Source organism: Scomber japonicus, chromosome 20, assembly GCF_027409825.1.
Source record: "Scomber japonicus isolate fScoJap1 chromosome 20, fScoJap1.pri, whole genome shotgun sequence".
Classification (NCBI taxonomy): domain Eukaryota; kingdom Metazoa; phylum Chordata; class Actinopteri; order Scombriformes; family Scombridae; genus Scomber; species Scomber japonicus.
In genome coordinates this window covers 17914286-17932877 of record NC_070597.1, presented here as the reverse complement: position 1 = coordinate 17932877, position 18592 = coordinate 17914286, and the positions used below count along the sequence as shown (strand labels likewise).

The window sequence follows — 18592 nt, the reverse complement described above, 5'->3', positions numbered from 1 at the left end:
CATCCTAATTGTCGTCATATCTAAAGCTTGTTCTTATTAGTGTCGTGGAAACTCAAGAGCTGCTTTTGATAAAGATGATACACCTTGCTGCTAAAGAGCCGGATACGCTCCGAGCAGGTGTGAGCATGGACAATGGATTCACACATACTTCAATTAGTCCTACGATGGGTGCATAAGACTTAATGCTTACACTCGTTATGGAAAACCATTGCCACAAATAGTACTTTTTTTATGCATCTGAATAGCTGTGAGTGTCCACATCAAGTAAATTCTGACAACTGCTCATATCACACAAACAGTGGCGGATGAAATTTACATTACATGAAAGATTCTTGTTGCCTATTGAAAAGCAAATTACTATTGGCACACTGCAAAAGTCACCAAAGCCAGTGTAATGAAAGGTTTATTCTGACCTACAATCATAATCAGTGAAGCGGCATTGCGTGTGTAGAAACCAACGACTCAGATGAACTCAGATAACCGCACAGGGGCTTCACAATTATAGCGCTGAGGCACACAGTGTGGCTCTTAGTCAACAACTGAAACATGAGGATGATTCAACTAAAAAAAAAATCAGCTACTACTATATCAGGGCTAGCAATAACACAGCGATGATTCAGAGCATGGGGATTAAAAGCTAATGTTACCTTGCTAATGACGGCTTAGGGAATGCAACCAAGAAGACAAAGAAAAACAGCTCTGATAGTGAAAATAAAGAAAACAAAAATGACTCAATCGGTACTGCACACCCTCTGTTCGTGAGAAACAGCATGATGTTAATGTCAGACAAGTTTGGAAAATTTCTTTAGACAAAATAATCCAGCGTACTCTATACTGATACAGCACTTCTCAAAGTCATTTATAACTGGTGATTTACTTCAAAGTAATGAACATTTGGCCTGTGCTGAATCATTTTTCTACTTTTTTTTTTTTTTTTTTGAGACTTCCGAAACCAAAATGAACATAAACTGAAAGAGAAGAGAGAAAATGCAGCAGACACAAAGCTTTTTCAAGTCTTCAAATATAACAATTGGACCCCTAACTCATATATTAATTCTGGGTTGCCAAAACAGATGCTAATGACATGCAGAAAAGTGCATGACTCAACCCTCCGTTAGCACCTTGTCACTATTTGTTGTTGATCAATCAAAGCAGCAGAAATTATGTTTATTCTTCGGGCTTTGCCTTTTGCAGACAAGCAAAAATGCACAATTAGCCTTCAGTAATCTCGAGCAGTTGAAATAATAAATTCAACAAACATCCCTGGTTTGTCCTGTGAATGTGTTCAAGATGTTAACTATGTAATCATTTAATCTTCCTTTTCCAGAAACGGTTCCAGTCAGTTTGAGCACTTCTATATGCAAATGGAGGATAGGATCGCTCTGTTCCTTTACTCTGTTTTTCTTCTCCCTCCTCACCTCTCCCTCCCGCCCATTTTTTTCTCTCTCTCTCTCTCTCTCTCTCTCTCAGCCTCTCTCGGCTGAGTGATAAACGCTGTCTGTTGGCCATAAATCCAGGGGGAGTCCTGACAGGCGTCCCAATAAAGCGCTCTATTTTCTCCCTGTTTGGTGGGTTTGTCGGGGGCCCAGAGGAAGTGAGATAACATTAGGAGGAGGAGGGTGAGGAAGAGGAGGAGGAGGAGGACGAGGAGGAGGAGGAGGAGGAGACGCAATTTCATCAGCGGCGTACACGCACACAAACACAGGAACACACAGGCATGCTCATAAACAAACAGTGGGAACATCCACATGGAAGGATGACACACACTCAGACATGCTCCAAATGAGTAATTCATGTGCTGAGTGGTCAAACCGCGAGACAGTTGGTGAAAATGTCGGCCTGTAAGCTGTGAAAAACACTTTTTTCTTCTCTCTCTTTCTCTCACTCAAACGTACATAGACAAAACAAAGCCATAACTATATCCACAAAAAAACAAACTGGTAAAAATGAATGTTGTACACGCCACAAAGAATACCTCGTAACATGGTGGATGCACATCAGTACAACCAGGCCTGCGTGCTGTGTCTTGGTGTCTCATAAGCTTTCACACTTGTCTTTCCTTGTTCAAAATGTTTTCTTCTCTACCTCTAACCTGTAACAACTGGCCCACAGCAACCTCCTTTCCATCCTTACATTGTCTTGTTGTAGTGATATCACTGGTGTAAAGCCATGGTACATAATCCAGTCCCCCAAAGTCCCACAGCAGATGTTTCACCAAGACTTAAAAGTGTCAAACCTTCTTCAGATGCTCCGTGTATGTTCAGACTGAATGAGAATGATATTTAAGATGAATAAGCTCATGGGAAGATGCACAGGGTCACGAATAGGCACAAATCTGCAATGAAAACCGAGAGTAAGTAACAATCTCATCCGTGCTAAGCTAGCTAGAGTAGCTACAATGAACACCTTTGTACAGTCACTACAGTCACTACAGTAGTTGTTTGACATGAACAGACACCAACTGTACAAACGGGCCGCTGGTCAAATTTGTATTTAAGCATCTGTGATGTTCTGAGCATTGGAGCAGCTGTTTTATAATGAATTATTTAATTTTCCATGTGCAACTAAACTCCCTCAACCGGCCCTGTGAGCATCAACCTTAATTATTGATTTCCCAAAAAATTTCCCTGAGTCACGCGGCAAGCGAGTTAATCGTGTAGGTGCTTTCTGTTCCACTGCTGGAGGAATTGGCATCTGTATCTCGTCATTTGTGGATTTCTGCTGATTCTAAGGTAGACTGCTAAGTGCAAATGGTGAAAAAATGACACTCTTGGACATTTCTGTCATTCAAACCCACTGTATCTGCTCTGAAATTATCTTTTTGCGACACTATTTTGTCCATGTTTGTTCAATTATTCAAGTCACAAGAAAAAGACACTTCCAAAATTACAAAAGTGACCAAGAAATATAAACCAACTTTTTATGGTTGTGTTTTTGTAAGGTAGCTGCAAAACTCTACCTTTAGGCTACCTCTACTTTGGCATAATGTATCTTTAATATTCAAGTAAGAGGGCTTATATTTAACATCTATTATCATCCACTTCTTTCGGTTTGTATGCTGGCTTCAATCAATCTGCAACATCTTTCAAGTACCTTATCCTTCCTAGTCTTCCTCTTCAACGCCTCTCATCTCCCATACCCACTCCACTCTCTTAATTCAGTCCCTCAAACTTTTCACCTGTCTCTCTGTCTCACAGCACACACTACCCTCTGATCCATCACTCTCTCACATGCTTGCATTTCACTGCATCCCCATTTCTCTAAAACCCCCTCGGCACACTCCCTCGACACCTCTTTTATCTTTTCTACACTGACTGATGGCTGTGAGGCACTGAGGACTTCGCTTCCACCGATTATAAGGACTTAAAAACAGACTTGTTAATATCACAAGTGTGTGCATTTATTCATCCAACTGTTAATGAAGGAATGACGTCCTTAAGAAAAATGGAGGGGGAGACCAGAGAAAGAGGCCGAGACAAAATTAGATATGGACTCGAAGGAGAGGCTGGAGGACAAGAGCAAGCAAAAAGCTTCAGGTCTTCAGTCGGAGCCTTTCTGCTCTTAAGAGGATTCCCACCTGGTAGCAATTTAGGTTCTGCCTGGTAAAGCAGACCCTGGGAAGGAAAAATAATGTCTGTTGGGTTAGTGGTTTCATTTTTCAATCAAATAAATTACGACCTTACAGAAAATAATTTTTGTCTTTTAATGGCCTCCCAAGCGTTTGAAGTTCCTCAAGGGACAGCTAGCTTTGAAGTCTGCGAGGGGAGGAGCGAACTTCCCTCAGCGTGCGTGCCGTGTGTGTGTGTGTGTGTGTGTGTCTGTGTGTGTGTGTTCCTTCCATTGCTTTCTCAAAGTCCTGAAACAAAACACTTGAGGTACTCCTGACAAAAGTAAAGTGCTTTGTCTAAATACAAACCTGGACAACAGACAAGTGTGGAAAATCTGTCCCTGCTTACAATAAACTTTCATGATGATTAAAAGAGTTAGAATATATTTTGGGAAACATTCTTATTCAATTTCTTGCTGAGATTTACCAGTCGGTCTCATGTCTTTAAGCTAGTTTAGCTTATCTTAGTTTAGCAAAGACTGTTCAAGAGTAACAACAACAACACCTGTTCATTGAGTAACACCTCTAGAGCTAACCAACCTACTACTATCCACTTAAAAAAAACATTGTGGCTTACGTTAAGTAGGAGGTTAAGCACTAGACTGTTTCTTAGCTAGCCAAGTCACTTCCTGTTTTCCCCTTGTTTCCAGTCTTTATGCTAAGCTAACCAGCTGCTTAGTATTTACTGTACAGACACAAAAGTGGCTTCGCTCTTCTCATCTAATTCTCGGCAAGGAAGCGAATAAGCAACCGCTAACACAAGCCCTATAGTTTTCTTTTGCATTCAAGCAATCATGTCTCATTTGGCAATGATGAGTGGGAACCAAATGTTGGTCTATTTATATTAGTTTCAGTTAGCAACGACTATATTTGCAGAGCTACATTTGTTAGTTTGATTCATTGTTGATGTGAACAGTGAGTCCTTATAAAACTCTTAATGTGGACAAGAGTGGCTTGTTGAGAGGCTAGCTGTACATCACAAAACTGGCCTTACAATGTGACGTGCCTGCCAAACATATTAGTGCCATTATTCATTTTCTGCTATACAACCTATCCTTCATGTATTATGGGCACAATCCCATTGACCATGTAAGTCTGAGGAATGGTACAGATGGAGCAAAATAAGAGGGGGGTTAATTAGGTCTAGAGTGAGTGCACGACATGGGGATGAAATTTAATTATGAACCGCTTCCCTCCTTCCTCTACCTCTCCAAAGGCCCACCATAACAATGACAGAAAATAATGGGAGCAAGCGCTAACAGCAGTAAGAGCTCTGGACCTCCGGGGGGAGCACAACAAAACAGTTTATGGAAAGAATGGGAGGATGTCTAGGAGGAATCGAGAGAACTGTATGAAAATACAAGTATATATCCAGAAGGCTTTAAGAGGCCTTTTGGATGAGAGGCGAAACATCTTTAAGAGTCTGAAAATCTTCACAGACAATATACAAGATCCTACTGTTATGAGATCCGATTACATTACATCTTTTCAGCTACATCAACATGCCAGATCTGGGTACATTTGGGTGGGATGGTTTTCAATCCACAGTCACACACACACACACACACACACAGAGAGAAAAGAAATGGACAGATGTACATGCACGTGCACAAACATGCAAAGTACCACTGGGGAAAACGACGTCAGCTTCTGGGCATAAAGTACAAGCGGCCACACCAAACGTGTCGACAGACAGACGACTACCTTCATGATAAAGACTTAAAATATTCCCTTCAAAACGTTTTCCCCCTGGAGCTCTCCCACTACTTTCCATGTGTACCTTCAGTCCAAGCGATCTGGTTTTGACATAAAGGCTATTTTTCAAAAGGTCTGAGAGAAGCCGGCTTTGACAGCACATCTGCCAGGACTGAGCGGTCTTCTTTTTTCAGTGGTGGGGGGGCAGAAGAGCAGAGAGGCCATATAGTTGTCTTCCCAGCAGAAAACCACCTAATGCACTCCAGAAACTCACTCTTACACTGGCTGTCCATGCACTGTTCACGGTTGTATGTATACCTGAACAGAAATATACTACATAAACCTACAGAGACAGATAAACTCACACACAGATGGGGACATTTTCTGGACTTAATGAAATGCTCAAACAATTTTCTCTTGCACACATGTATGAGAACATCGGTTAGTATAATATTTAAAGCAACGTAACTGCTCAAGACAGTCCAGCTCACTCACACTGTGTACACAACTTGATTATCAGCCCCAGTTGAAACTCAGTCACTCTGCCTGCCTGGCTCCATAGACCAATGTTTGCTCACTGCTTCTTCTAATATCTTTTGGATGGTGGACATAAAGTCAGAGAGATATAGCGGGGTCATAAGAATAAAAGGAGGAAGGACCTGCAGCGGTGCGAGAAAGAAAGAGAAGAAGAAGAAGAAGTAGAAGAAGGAGTCGATCCTAGAGAGAGAAGATGCAGTAAATAAAGACAAACGTCAGCCGGCTGGGGAGGGAAAACAAATGGTTGTTAAAGTTTACGACGATGAAAAGGGAACGGCCAGAAAGATGACCTGAGGGGGGGAAAGAGAAAGGGAGAGATAAAACAAAAGTCGACGGAGAGAGCAGAAGAGAGAGGTGGTGAGAGTGAGAGTTTGGGCCAAGTGCTTACAGGAAATAGTTCTGTTTGATGAGTAAATATTGAATCAGCGAAATCCCATCTCTGGCACTACCTGACCTCTCCCTCCCTCTGTTTCTCTCTTTCTCTGTTTTGACAGTAAACAGAGACATTTTACCTACATTCTGGGGCATAAACACAAGCTTACAAAACAAAATAACTGACATACTGGATATACAAGAGTTCAGTCTTGTGGAGAGGTGTCGAACAAAAAGAATACTTAGAGTGTTTGATACATACAGACACAAAGAGGCTCCCTTACTCCCAATTCCACACACACACACACACACACACACACACACACACACACACACACACACACACACACCTGCATCTTGCTTCAGGTAGTCAACTAAGCCAGTGGTCATTTGTGGAAAGTGTGAATCTGCTCCTGATTCTTTAGTGAAAGGTATGCCTGGGCCTGCTGTGATTTAAGATGCCTGCAGGGGCACTTCACTTCCCTCTCTTTGCCCCCCCCCCCCTCCACCTCCCTTCTCTTGATCTTCCTCTCCTTGTTCCCAACCTCCTCTTCTGTCTTGTCTCTTTCTTTCAAAGAATGAGCGATTAGAGAGGGTCTCTGGGTCAAAGAGCGAGGTCTTCGGTTTGACCCTTCGGTATGTAGCCTCTCTCTATCGCTCTCTCTCTCTCTCTCTCTCTCCACGATCAGTCACCGCTGCTTCCTACGTTGGAGATATCACGTTTTTTTACTCATGGTGAATGACCACATACTCCACGACTCAAAGCATCTGAGTCACAGTCTGAGTTTAAATGGATAATCCCAGTTTAATCATTTTTGGTAATGATAGCATTGTACTCATCAAAACAACGGCGCTATTAAGCCTAAACCACTTTGTATGTAGGTTACGTGAGTACACCTGAAATGTTGGTAATAATCCATTAAGAGTTGTTCTGTAAACTGCGATGGGTTTGTCTTTTTTTATTTGAATTTCGGACAGTTACAAGAATGGTTGGAATCGGCACAAAAAAAGCTGCGGCTGGTTTGGCCTCTCCTGACCCTCGCATGAGCAATTCCAAAGACAAAAACCACCGTCCTCGCTGACTGTCTGGTGGTGTGATGGTGTTTTCTGTGTTTTTGGTTTCTCTTCTGCACGCTGTGTACACAAAACAAGCGGCGGATCAAAAGACTTGGCTGCTGTTGTGCAATGTGCGGTGCTGGTATGGTGTCAAAATGCATTGTGTGGACTTCAGCAACCAAAAGAGACAAGTTCCCTAAAACCACTTGCTATTTGTGGGGTTGCCACGATTCGAAACCGGAGATTCCCTTGTAGTGTATTAATGACTTCAGCAGAAGTTTGTGTGCAAGAGTTAGGAGACAAGACAAATGTGTTTTGTTACAGCCGGTGCTAAAACGGCCTTTAAATGTGTGTATGTGTGTGTGCCTATCTGCGAGATTTTATCTTGGCAGTAGCTGATCAGTCAATGTCACTGACTGGAATTCCTCGGCAACTCCTCCACATCTGAGCAGTTTCACGGCCCATCAACAGTTTATGTGTAAAAACAACACTGGAAATGCTACAGTTGAATACATCCAATGCGACGCACGGTTCAAAACAGAGAGCTGTCGTGAGCTTTCCGCTTATTTGTCAAGTAGTTCACGAATAAAAGGTTGTGATATTAGGATAAGTATTAGGATAAAAGAGAGAGCGTGTGACCATCTGTTTGTTGCACACTGAATTAGGGGACTACTCGAGACATAATGCACACCAGTTGTTTAAAGGCCATTTCAAATGGAAGGCAAAACTGTGTCACTAATCACATCTTCTGCGTCTGCTGAGCGTGGGCATACATACAGGATGTCTCTGTGAAAAGGAGAAAGGGAGCATATGAGAGTGTGTGTGTTTATGTTTTGTGTGTGTGTGTGTGTCCTCGTGTGTGTGACAGAGAGAGTGAGGCAGAATGAGAAAGGTTGAGAGAGGCAGTTCAATATTAAGGTGCCTCTTAACACTGATCACAGGCTGGCTACGGAACAGCTGTTTGTTCCTGATGAAGAGAAAGAAAAGGGAGAGGCCACAGAGAGAAAAAAAGAAATGAGGAAAAAATGAAATAGAATAAATGAGTTACACCAGTACATAGTTTTGTCTCCAGTAAATCTAAAGGGAGTAGAAGAAAAGAAAATATAAAGTGGAAGGTGTGACTCATATACTGCATAAATCACAAAAAATGGAAAAAAGAAATGCTCATAATTCCTTCAGATTATTAAATACCACACATAAAATGGAGAAGACACATCACTCCTGATTAATTAATGGTGAGGCCTTTTCTTTCCGACGCCATTTCTGAATGCATTAAAATAAAAGACGTGAACTCTAATTTCTCTGGACCGCTATTACCTGCGAGCCCCATATGATTTAGGATTTTACACCCACACATCTGTGTTTCATGCAGCACACTCACACAGGATACACTCGTCAGATGGGATTTATTTATGTAAGGGGGGTTTGTTGGTTTTAATATTGCATGCGCTGATTAGTGATTTTAATCCCGTCTGGACTGCATATGTGTGTGTTTCCTTTCCCTCTACACCGGCAACAATTGCAGTCCCAAATATCTGTTGCTTTTTTGGCACACTCAGTGGTCCTTCCGTAGTTGAAGTCTTGTCCGGACTGACGTGCGTGGGGGAGTTGCTTTTCCCGTCACTTAGTTTATCAATGGCCCCCGTGATTTTCCAGCATGGTATTGTTGTCAATTTAAAAAAAAAAACGCCTCTTACAATTTGGTAATGGTTAAAATGCCGTCCAAAAAATACAACAGTTACAAAGGAACAAGGCCAATATTTTACTACCTACTTTCCCCTGAATGACTCAAATTTAACAACTTCCTCTTTCTGCATTTACACCCTAACTTGCTATCAGACCCCTGATTAATCGTTTCCACTGCAGCATTCATCTATAAAAAGTAAAAAAGAGCACACAAATTAAGGAAATGCTGATTCATATTCATTCAAGACTAATCTTATGAGATGATCTCGATGTTTGCCGAATACAAAAGGTTACTTGAAGTGGAATTTTTAATAACATAGATAACCTCGGGGGTTGAAAAGGGCTGCAGAGACAAATGGCATCCAAGGTTGGAGGAAATAGTGACCGGTATCATTCATTTTCATGAATAAGAAATATCTCTATATCTGATATTTAATTTGCTTTCAAAAGGTTTTTTCTCTTGCACCCCTGAATCATAAAACACTGTTAAAAACAAAAAAAGGGACGGGGGGATCGGTAGTGTAACAGTGTTTAAGTATTCAGTATATAACTAGATACAATAGTTCACAGCCTTAACTAAAAATGCAGTGAGAACACTAAACTAAGTAAGGTATAAAAACAAAGACTCCTCTTTCACAATTGAAAAGGGCGATGAATACGGCAGAGAGGCTCAGAAGGCGTTCACAGCTAAAACTGTGGGTGTCCACAGATCTCTGGAATGCTAATGATTATCTAAACACAGCACAATTCATTTGCCATTAGTTAGCGTATGGTACACTAGCGCTATAATGTGCTAATGCCTGCTTGCGGGCATTATCTTCCCACTCTGAGGAGGCTGTGTGCTAATGCTAGCAGACAGCCTTAAGGTTAAGTGTGGCCAGAGGCCCCTTAGAGAGGTGCCAAGAGAGAGCTGGTGGCCCCATAAGCTCTGGCCCAACAGAGCTCTCTTAGCCCTTTTGCGCAACACAGCCAGCCATTGTGCTGGGCTGAAAAAGCGCATTAGCCGCCGAGAAAAGGGCTTTCCCTCTGAAACCCCCTTGGACAACAAGCAAAGCTCTGCTTGATAATTCAATCACTCTCCGAGCTGTGCAGGGCCGACCCGCACAACATCTCAGGACCTTTCCTCGGCTCTCTCCTTTCTTTTCCTCCCTCGTCTCCTCCATTAGGTAACTGCCCTATATTTTGATATATGCCGTCATTCCTACCACTTATCAAAGGACAATAGAGGAATGATGCCTGTGAGAGAGTCATTGACATTTGAATGTATGCGGCGGTGTGAATTATGACTGCATGCAATGGGTACTGCAAAAAGGGCATAAGAAGATAGAGATATATGTGTGTGTGCGTGTGTGTGTGTGGGGGGGGGGGAAGAGAAGAAGAGATAAAAGGAAGGAGAAGGGGGTCAGTGCGAGAGCGGGTTGAAGGAAAGGATAGGAAAGCCAAATTGAGGGAGAGAGCGAAAAAAAAGAGGGAGTTCTTATCGCTTTACCCTTGTCTTGACTTCCTTGCGGGGCCTTTGAAGAGGCAGAAAAAAAAGATACTTGCGCTGGCACATCAGAGAGAGATTTAGATTATGCCAGTGTTTACCCAACTGAGTGCTGCATGGCTGCTGGCGACAGCCTGCTGGTTTTGAAGTTGTTATGGCCCAACTACAGCTTAAAGCGCTCACTGCTCAAAATATAACACCCATGCTGCAGAGGCGGGCTTTCTCTCTATGTTTGTGTGTCAGTTTGCGTGTGCGTGTGTTCGCATGTGTGCATGTATGTGCCAGTTGGCGTGAATGTTTATGAGAGATAGCATGTGTCCTTGTATTCCTAATAGCGTGTGTGATGCATTCTGCCTTTCTGTGTGTGCACAAATGTGCAAGTGTGTGTGTGCGCGTGCAGCACCCTGAAAATGGAGCCATCCATCGGATTATGGGCAGACAGCTCTTTGAAAAGGAGGGCCTGTATTTGCATAAGCGGCCATGGAAGGGGGAAAAAAACCTATAGAAAGAAAGACAGAATGAGAGAGCAAGAGATAGAGAAATAAAGAGAGAGAGAGGGGGAAAGAAAGAGAAAAGGGGAGGGGGCCTGAGGGAGATGGAAAAGGAGCTGAGCGGACACGATCAGGCAGAAAAAAGAGGACAAACGCCCACAGAGAGAGTCGAAGGGAGGGAAGAAGAATGGAGCTGGAGAAAATGTGGGGGAAAACAAGAGATGAACGGACGCCAGAAAGAAGGGATGAGGGAAGGCCAGAAGGCCGGAGGAGAGGGTGATGGGTGTTCTTGCGGGAGCACCTTTTGGCTAAGCATTCTGGTGTTTTGGCACATGACGCTGGCACGGGAAACGGGTGCTGCCAAAGCCTGTGTGTAAGCCTGTGTGAGTGTGTGTGTCTCCCAATTCTGTCACATCTGCACAAGAGGCCTGCATCTCTGTCTCTATTCCTCTCTGACTCTCTCTCTCTCTCTCTCTCTCTCTCTCTCTCTCTCTCTCAACTTCCAGTCAGTTTGAACTCATTTTTCCTTGCGTTGTGTCCTCACATTTTGCCTTTGCTCAACACTTCTCACAACAATCTCCTCTCTTTTCTTCTCCTCTTTTCTCACTCGCTGCCAGTTTCTGCCAGGCTCAGTGCTCAGGATGTTCCCATTGTCTCGATGACATACAAACTTTCATCCACAATAAATTCACCAAGGAGCCGCGCCCAATCTGCAAACCAAACACTAGTCACATGCCCTCACACATGATCTACCATTGACATTATAACGTCAGTGTGGACTTGAAAGTGCCAGTCAGAGGCAAAAGCACAACATTTGGTTATCACTATGGCATTACTAATAACTGTGGCTAGTTTAGTTTAGTCAATTATTCACAGTGGGTTATTACCTTCTGTGTCACTAGATTTTTGCATAAAACAGACTCGGAGTGTGTTTCCTGTCCTTCCTCATCCTAATATCCCTTGAATACGCTCATTTCTGTGATTTTACATCCAATGCCGAAATTCAGCACTACTGCAAGAAGCATTGTGTCCTAAATGTAGTGAGGCAAGACAGTAAGGCCGTGGAGTTCAGGGACAGGAGCTTGTTTCCCCAACACCGACTTTCATCTAAAGTTCACTTTTATATAAACTGTAACCATGATCTTCCTAACCTTAACCATAGCATAGCTGCTATACACACATGCTCACAGCCATCAATAGTAAAAATGTACCCATGTTTTAGAACAATTTATTATTTTTATTCATTTGCTTGAATATTGATGTTATCTGCCATTAAGTGATACAATGTACTGTATATATCTATATATATATTCAAAGCCAGAATACATTATCCACAATAACAATTATCACAATAATCCTTTCTCAGACTCTGCCTGTGTATAAATACATCCCGAAAGCACAGATAGACTCATCCTCAAAATATCATCATGTTTAATGGTGCAGGCTTTCAGCTCACCACAAAAAGAAATATTTGCTCTATTCAATACTGAGGAAGTTTTCCACAATGCATTCAACTTTCTGAAATCCACTTTTGTACAATTCAATTCAGTGCAGAGGATGAAACTCTTCAACTCCCTGGATCTCAAAGTAGCAGAGACAATTGCTTCTTTGAAAATATAAGAATAGGACAGTCCTTGTGCTCATTTTTCAGCCTCCCAGAGCTCTGCAGTTAATTAACAAGGTCATTAAGCTGGAGTGAATGAGTGCTGCGCTGCCATGCTAGATGTGTTTTACACGCCATGTTTAATAAGCCTGCATCCTTGCCATCAGAGTATCGGCACCCCTCAAATGACTTTCCAATAATGACAAGCACCTCCCCAGAGGTACTGTTTCTGTGTGTGTATGTGTGTGTGTGTGTGTGTGTGTGTGTCTGAAATGGCTAAATGGCTCTGTACTTGGTAGCCTGATAGAAACAGTACTTCAGTCAATATAGTGCATGTTTGTATCTATACACACACTGAATAGAAAGGGGACTACAACACAAGTGTTTCTCACTATCATTATCCATATCCCTACCACCACCAGAAGCCCTGTGAAAGTGTGTGTGTGTGTGTGTGTGTGTGTGTGTGTGTGTGTGTGTGTGTGTGTGTGTGTGTGTGTGTGTGTGTGATTTTGCCACCCATGAAGTGTACTGACATGCCCCCTTGATTCCTGCAGACCACCAGGGCAGAGGGGAACCACCTGTCTGTCCAGAACCCAGCACACACACACACATAACCCTCACAAACACACTCTGCCCAACATTACCATATCCATATTTACCTACGGTCAGTGAATTCCACCATGGGCTGCTTAATGGGATAGGTGAGACACACACACACACAAGCTTCCTTGAGGTCTGAAAATATCCTTTCATATTTCTTCTCCTGGCCCGAAAGTACATGCTTAAATGCCATTTTGCCCCCTAATAAGTCAAAAGACATGGTGCTCGTGTGCCTTAGCAGTCGGAGGAAACACTTGTGTACCAAGCAATTACCGCGGCTGCTGAAACAAGAGCGCTCTGTGGGGAAAAGCCAATTAGTCCGTCGTGGCAGCAGGTAGCAAGCTGGCTCCATTCATTATGATCCCTCATAACACTGTGCTAATGTAATAGCATGGTGTTCGAGCTGGTGACAGACAGCGGAAGGCTTTAATGATAATAATGGGATCAATAGTTGGGGCGTTATTGCTGGCTAGCTCCATATTCACACCAGGCGTGTGTGGCGCGTAAGGTTTTTAATCGAAAACACTAATGAAAGTGGTGCACGTTTATGTGAGCGTGCACGTGACAAACGCATTCTACTGACTGTGGGATATTTGGCGAGGTTCAATACAGTAGCGTGTGCACTTGAGTGTACGAGTGTGTGTGTGTGATCAATCCATAGTGATAATATTCAGTTAAATAATAAAGCTGCAGGCAATAAATGCAATATCAATATCTGCAACTGATCTGCTCCAGTGCGTAACTTAACTTGATGATTTTCAGATAATCTGATGTGAAGACATAACCCTGGAGGCTAGAGCTGGAGAGACGCAGAGAGAGAGAGAGAGAGAGAAACACAGAGAAAGAGAAGGAGAGGGAGAGAGGAAGGACGAGTGAGTGTGTGTTGTAAGCCTAGATTAACCCTTCTGCTCTGCTTGGTCCAAATAATTGGTCTATTGTGGTTTCCTAAAGGAGGCCGAGGCAGAAGAGCTGGACAACTCAGAGGACGAGTGGACTTGAAAGAATAGAAAATAGAGGAAAATTAGAGTATGCTGAAGAGGATTCTGAAAGCAAAGCATTAAGACAAAAATGGCTTGTCTGTTCCATTAGTGTTTACCCAACATTAGCTGCTTTAGGAACTGTCAATCAAACATGTTTTACACCTGCAGTTTATACATGCATCAAGCTCCACTGAACTCACATAGAACTAAAATAAATAAATACTGTACAGGTGTTCATGAAATAAAGACTCACTGATGATCCAATCAGGTGGTATTAATAAACACCAACATCTCCAACCAATGAGTAACAATGTATAATATGAGGTTTGCATAAGGAGTGACAAGGGGAATTTTATGAGGAAAAAGAAATCCATTATGGTAGAAATGCTGCAAACCATGATCCAAATCATATCTACAGACATCTTACGTACAAGATGTTTATTAACACCTTAATGTAAATGCTGCCAATGATGATACATAGCAGGTCTAAGTACTTCAAATCCTTATTTGCTTATGAAAACATGACCCTGAAATTTATAAGAAGAAATAAACTATCTCTGTGGAAAGTAAAGGGAAAAAACGATCATCTCCACAAGGACAAACCACATTATTCACTCTGAGACAAGCACACACACACACACACACACACACACACACACACACACACGCAGTCATATGCGTTTAGCCTACATTGGAGGCTCTGCCATGTTGAAATCCACCAAGGCCAATGCTCGGCTAGCTCGCTTCCAAACTAACATTCAGTAAATCCTTTTCGCTCAAGCTCCAAATAAACTGACTCTCTCTCTCTCTCTCTCTCCCCCTCGCCCGCTTTCTTTCTCTCTTTCGTCACTGCTCGATGCTGAATGGGGTTGGTGAGGGCTTAGCTGGAGTGTGTGTGTGTGTGTGTGTGTGTGTGTGTGTGTGAGAGAGAGAGAGAATGTGAGAGAAAAGAAATGGGGGAAAAAAGAGGTGTTTAAGTAAGAGGGAGGGTGGGAGGGAGAAAGAGAGAAAATGATCTGCCAGAAAGGGGGATAGAAGGAGAGGGAGAGTGGGGTGAAGGTGGTGTGTGTATGTGTGTGTGTGTGTGTGTGTGTGTGTGTGTGTGTGTGTGTGTGTGTGTGTGTGTGTGTATATACGGGAAGGATACATGTGCGTTTCTGTTGCAGCGTGTGTGAGCATGTGTGAATTATGCCTGCCGTTATCTGCATGCGAGGAGAAGCGAGAGTGAGAGAAAGTGAGCCGGCATGAAGGGCAAAGATTGTGTTTATGTTTAAGTGTGTGTGAGAGCGAGCGTGTGTGTGTGTGTGTGTGTGTGTGTGTGTGTACTCGTGCTCGTCAGGAAGCTGTGGTGTCCCTGGCTCTCCAGTGTTTACAGACAGGAAATGTTTGTCCAGGCAAAAGGGAAGGAACCTTGCCGCCCTGCATGGCAAACACTGGGAGAGTGGCCTGACACACACACACACACACACACACACACACACACCACACACGCATAGTGTTTGCAACTGTGTGAGAAAAAAAAAAAGAGGAATCTGACAGGAGCTGCAGTCTTTGTTGGTGAGGTGGGGTATCTGGTATTGGGGAAGTGGGAGTGACTGGGCAGGGCACTAACTGTTCTTCACTTCCCTCCACGCTGACTGCCAACGCAAACTCCAGCAGATAGAAAGTCAATACACTGACCCCTTCTGAACCTGTGAGAGCGAGGCCAAGGTCTGTCCGCAATAACACACACACACACACACACACACACACACACACGCTGACTTGCACCTTCTCTCTTTACTTCATATCTCTGCTGCTGCCACAGTCATTTAATAGATTCTCTCTCTGTCTGTCCATGTTCTCCCAGTCCTCAGAGATGGGACAAGAGCATCATGTTTTAATGAATTTAAAGCACTTTCTGCTTTCTGCATTGTTGTCAGTGTCGGTGGCGCGTTTACTTAAACTTTACACTTCTGCTCCACTATATTTAAAAGGCCAATAATCTACTTCTCCACAAAAGAGTTATTATTTACTTAGTGTAATAAGATTTTACAGACTGTGCGTGCTGCCAGAGCAGTGAGAAAACTTTCCAATACAAATCAACTTGTTTCAAGGATTTTTTAGGTGCTGCGTTTCATTTTTTTCTCCCCCCCCCCCCCCTCTCCTTCTACTGCAGCAATCTGCTTCGGTCTGTCTTTCCACTGAAACTCACATCTAGAAAATTCCTGGAACAAATCTCGAAGGATTCAATAATTATTTCATGATACTTTGTCAGATTTCTTGCAAAACAACACGTAGAACAGAATATGATGTATTATACACTACGGCATAATAAAATGGTTAGGATTAGTTCAACCTGCTGTAACATTATAATAATACTTATAGGTTAATGCATTAGTAATAATAACAACATATATTTATATACTAGGGGCCTTTCTGCATGAAAAGCCTTGGTAGTTAACTTCTACTGTACTCCCTTTACAAGATGTACTTTTTCACCTAGTTTGACTTCAATAAACAACTTTGCAAGTCAGTTTTAAAGCTTTTGATTGATTGTATGAGGGTTGACTACGATGACAGCATTTGTGAGGTTTATTTTGGGAATGCTCGCACATTTTATGTTCCCCAAATAAACAATGATCCTTTCTGGCTGTCCTGCCTCATTTCCCTGTGATCTACGCGGATGTTTCCATGCCTCAATGTGTGTGTGCTGAGGTGTGTGGGCTTGTAAATTAAGGACAACGCTGGAGGCACTCTGGGTGTGTGGGCATGTGTGTGTGTGTGCGTGTGTGTGTGTGTGTGGCTGGCGTTCTCTGTTTACCAACACACTCATCTTTCAAATAGGAATGATCTACGCAGGCAGACATAAAAGTGTCCTTTTACCAGAAGACTCAAAGGCGTGTGTACACAGACACTCACACACACACACACACACACACACAGAGAGACCTACAGGAAACAGTGTGCCACAGCCGCACAGGTAAACCAGGACACACACAATGAAAGGTAAATATTCCTCTCTCCATCTCCCTGTGACAAAAAAAACAAACACAACATACACAATAGCAAGAGCGCACACACTCCCAACAGCCAATAAAAACAGGGGAAAGACACAGATGACACTTACTGGCTGGTGAGGGGGTGCTGTACCCGCTGATGGGCAGTCCTGACAGGGCCGGAGGCGACATGCTCCCCAACATGTGCGGGAAGAAATAGGAGTAAGTGGGCATGGGGAAGCCGTTGAGGTGGGGGCCCGGCATTGGGTTGCCCTTCCCAGCCATGATGGCTAAGTCCACCTCCAGTCAGAAAAAGACTTCACTGAAAAACCACCTTAAACAAGACTGAACAGGGACTGAAATGGGAGTCAGTGTGGGTTACTCTTCTGATTTAATCCCCCATTAGGGACACTGAGTGAGAATATATTCCAATAGTCTGTACAGCGAAACGTGTCAAAAATCTCCTTCAATTTTTGGAAAGTTGAGTGCCGGCGTCCTTAAAATGGCTGCAGTAGATGTCAGCGGGCAAAAATCCTGTTGGTTTAGTGAATGTGTGTGTTGAGGGCTGAGTTACTAAGGAAACAAAGATTTAAAAAAAAAAGAGACACACTAGCAGTATAAAAGGGGACTTTGGAGTGTTTTATCCTTCCTTTCTCTGGTATTGTGAAACAGGCTGAAAAGCCCTATTTGCGAGAGGCGTTGGGGAAGTTGGAAGGGAGCGCGGCCATTCCTTATCTCTGAGATGAAGCAGGGGTGGAGGAGAGAGAGAGAGGGGGGAGGGAGGGGAGAGAGAGGGGCAGGAGGCAAGTTGAGTCAAGAAGAGGTGACTTTGATGACTGCAGTCAGGAGTGGCGATAGTGGTGATGGGGGGGGGGAGGGGTTGCTAGTGGTTTGCGATGCTTTTTCCGAAAAGAGCGTAGATTCACCCTTCCACTACGGAGCGCTCCGAGGGAATGCGCAGATCACATGATGCTGACACAAAGCTTCTTCTCCTTCTCCTGAGACGGGCCTCCTCTTTGCTGAAGTGCAGCCTCTGCCTACAATAAACACCAAGACAGGGAGAGAAAGAGAGGAAAAAGAGAGAGGGAGAGAGATCATTTAGTGCTTTAGTGACAAGGTAGGAAGACTGTTTCCCTTTGTACTTAAGTGCCTGAGCAAAACACTTCTTTTCTTTTGACGCTAATTAATGATAATGTCTCATCTGAAATGTTACAAAAACACCCCATCCGCCTTAATTATCTAATGGAGTGTTAAAACTGCGAAGAGAGCAGTGGGTGTGTGATGTCTCCTCGCAGCTTTGTGCGCTCACACACACACGCGCTCATTAACGGCGACAGACTACAAATACTGCGGGAGACGAGCCAAAACATAAGCGAAGAGAGCAGCACAAAAGAAAACTTTGCTAATTACACCAGTTGCAGGAGCCAGAGATGAGACCCAAGGCGCCGTTCTGGACCCCGCTAGAGATTTCTGCCGCTGAGTTTTAATTCCAAATTAAGAC

The 18592-nt window shown here is 43.3% G+C and overlaps 1 protein-coding gene across 1 annotated transcript in view; it reads right to left on the bottom strand.

Moving 5' to 3' along the window:
- The window catches only part of raraa (retinoic acid receptor, alpha a), a 79720-nt gene extending 61858 nt beyond the window's left edge, over positions 1-17862 (bottom strand). The window contains exon 1 of the mRNA XM_053341008.1: positions 17223-17862. Coding sequence (XP_053196983.1) covers positions 17223-17376 — 154 coding nt within the window. The 5' untranslated portion in view covers positions 17377-17862. The remainder of the gene's footprint in view (positions 1-17222) is intronic.
- Positions 17863-18592: the final 730 nt, after the last annotated feature.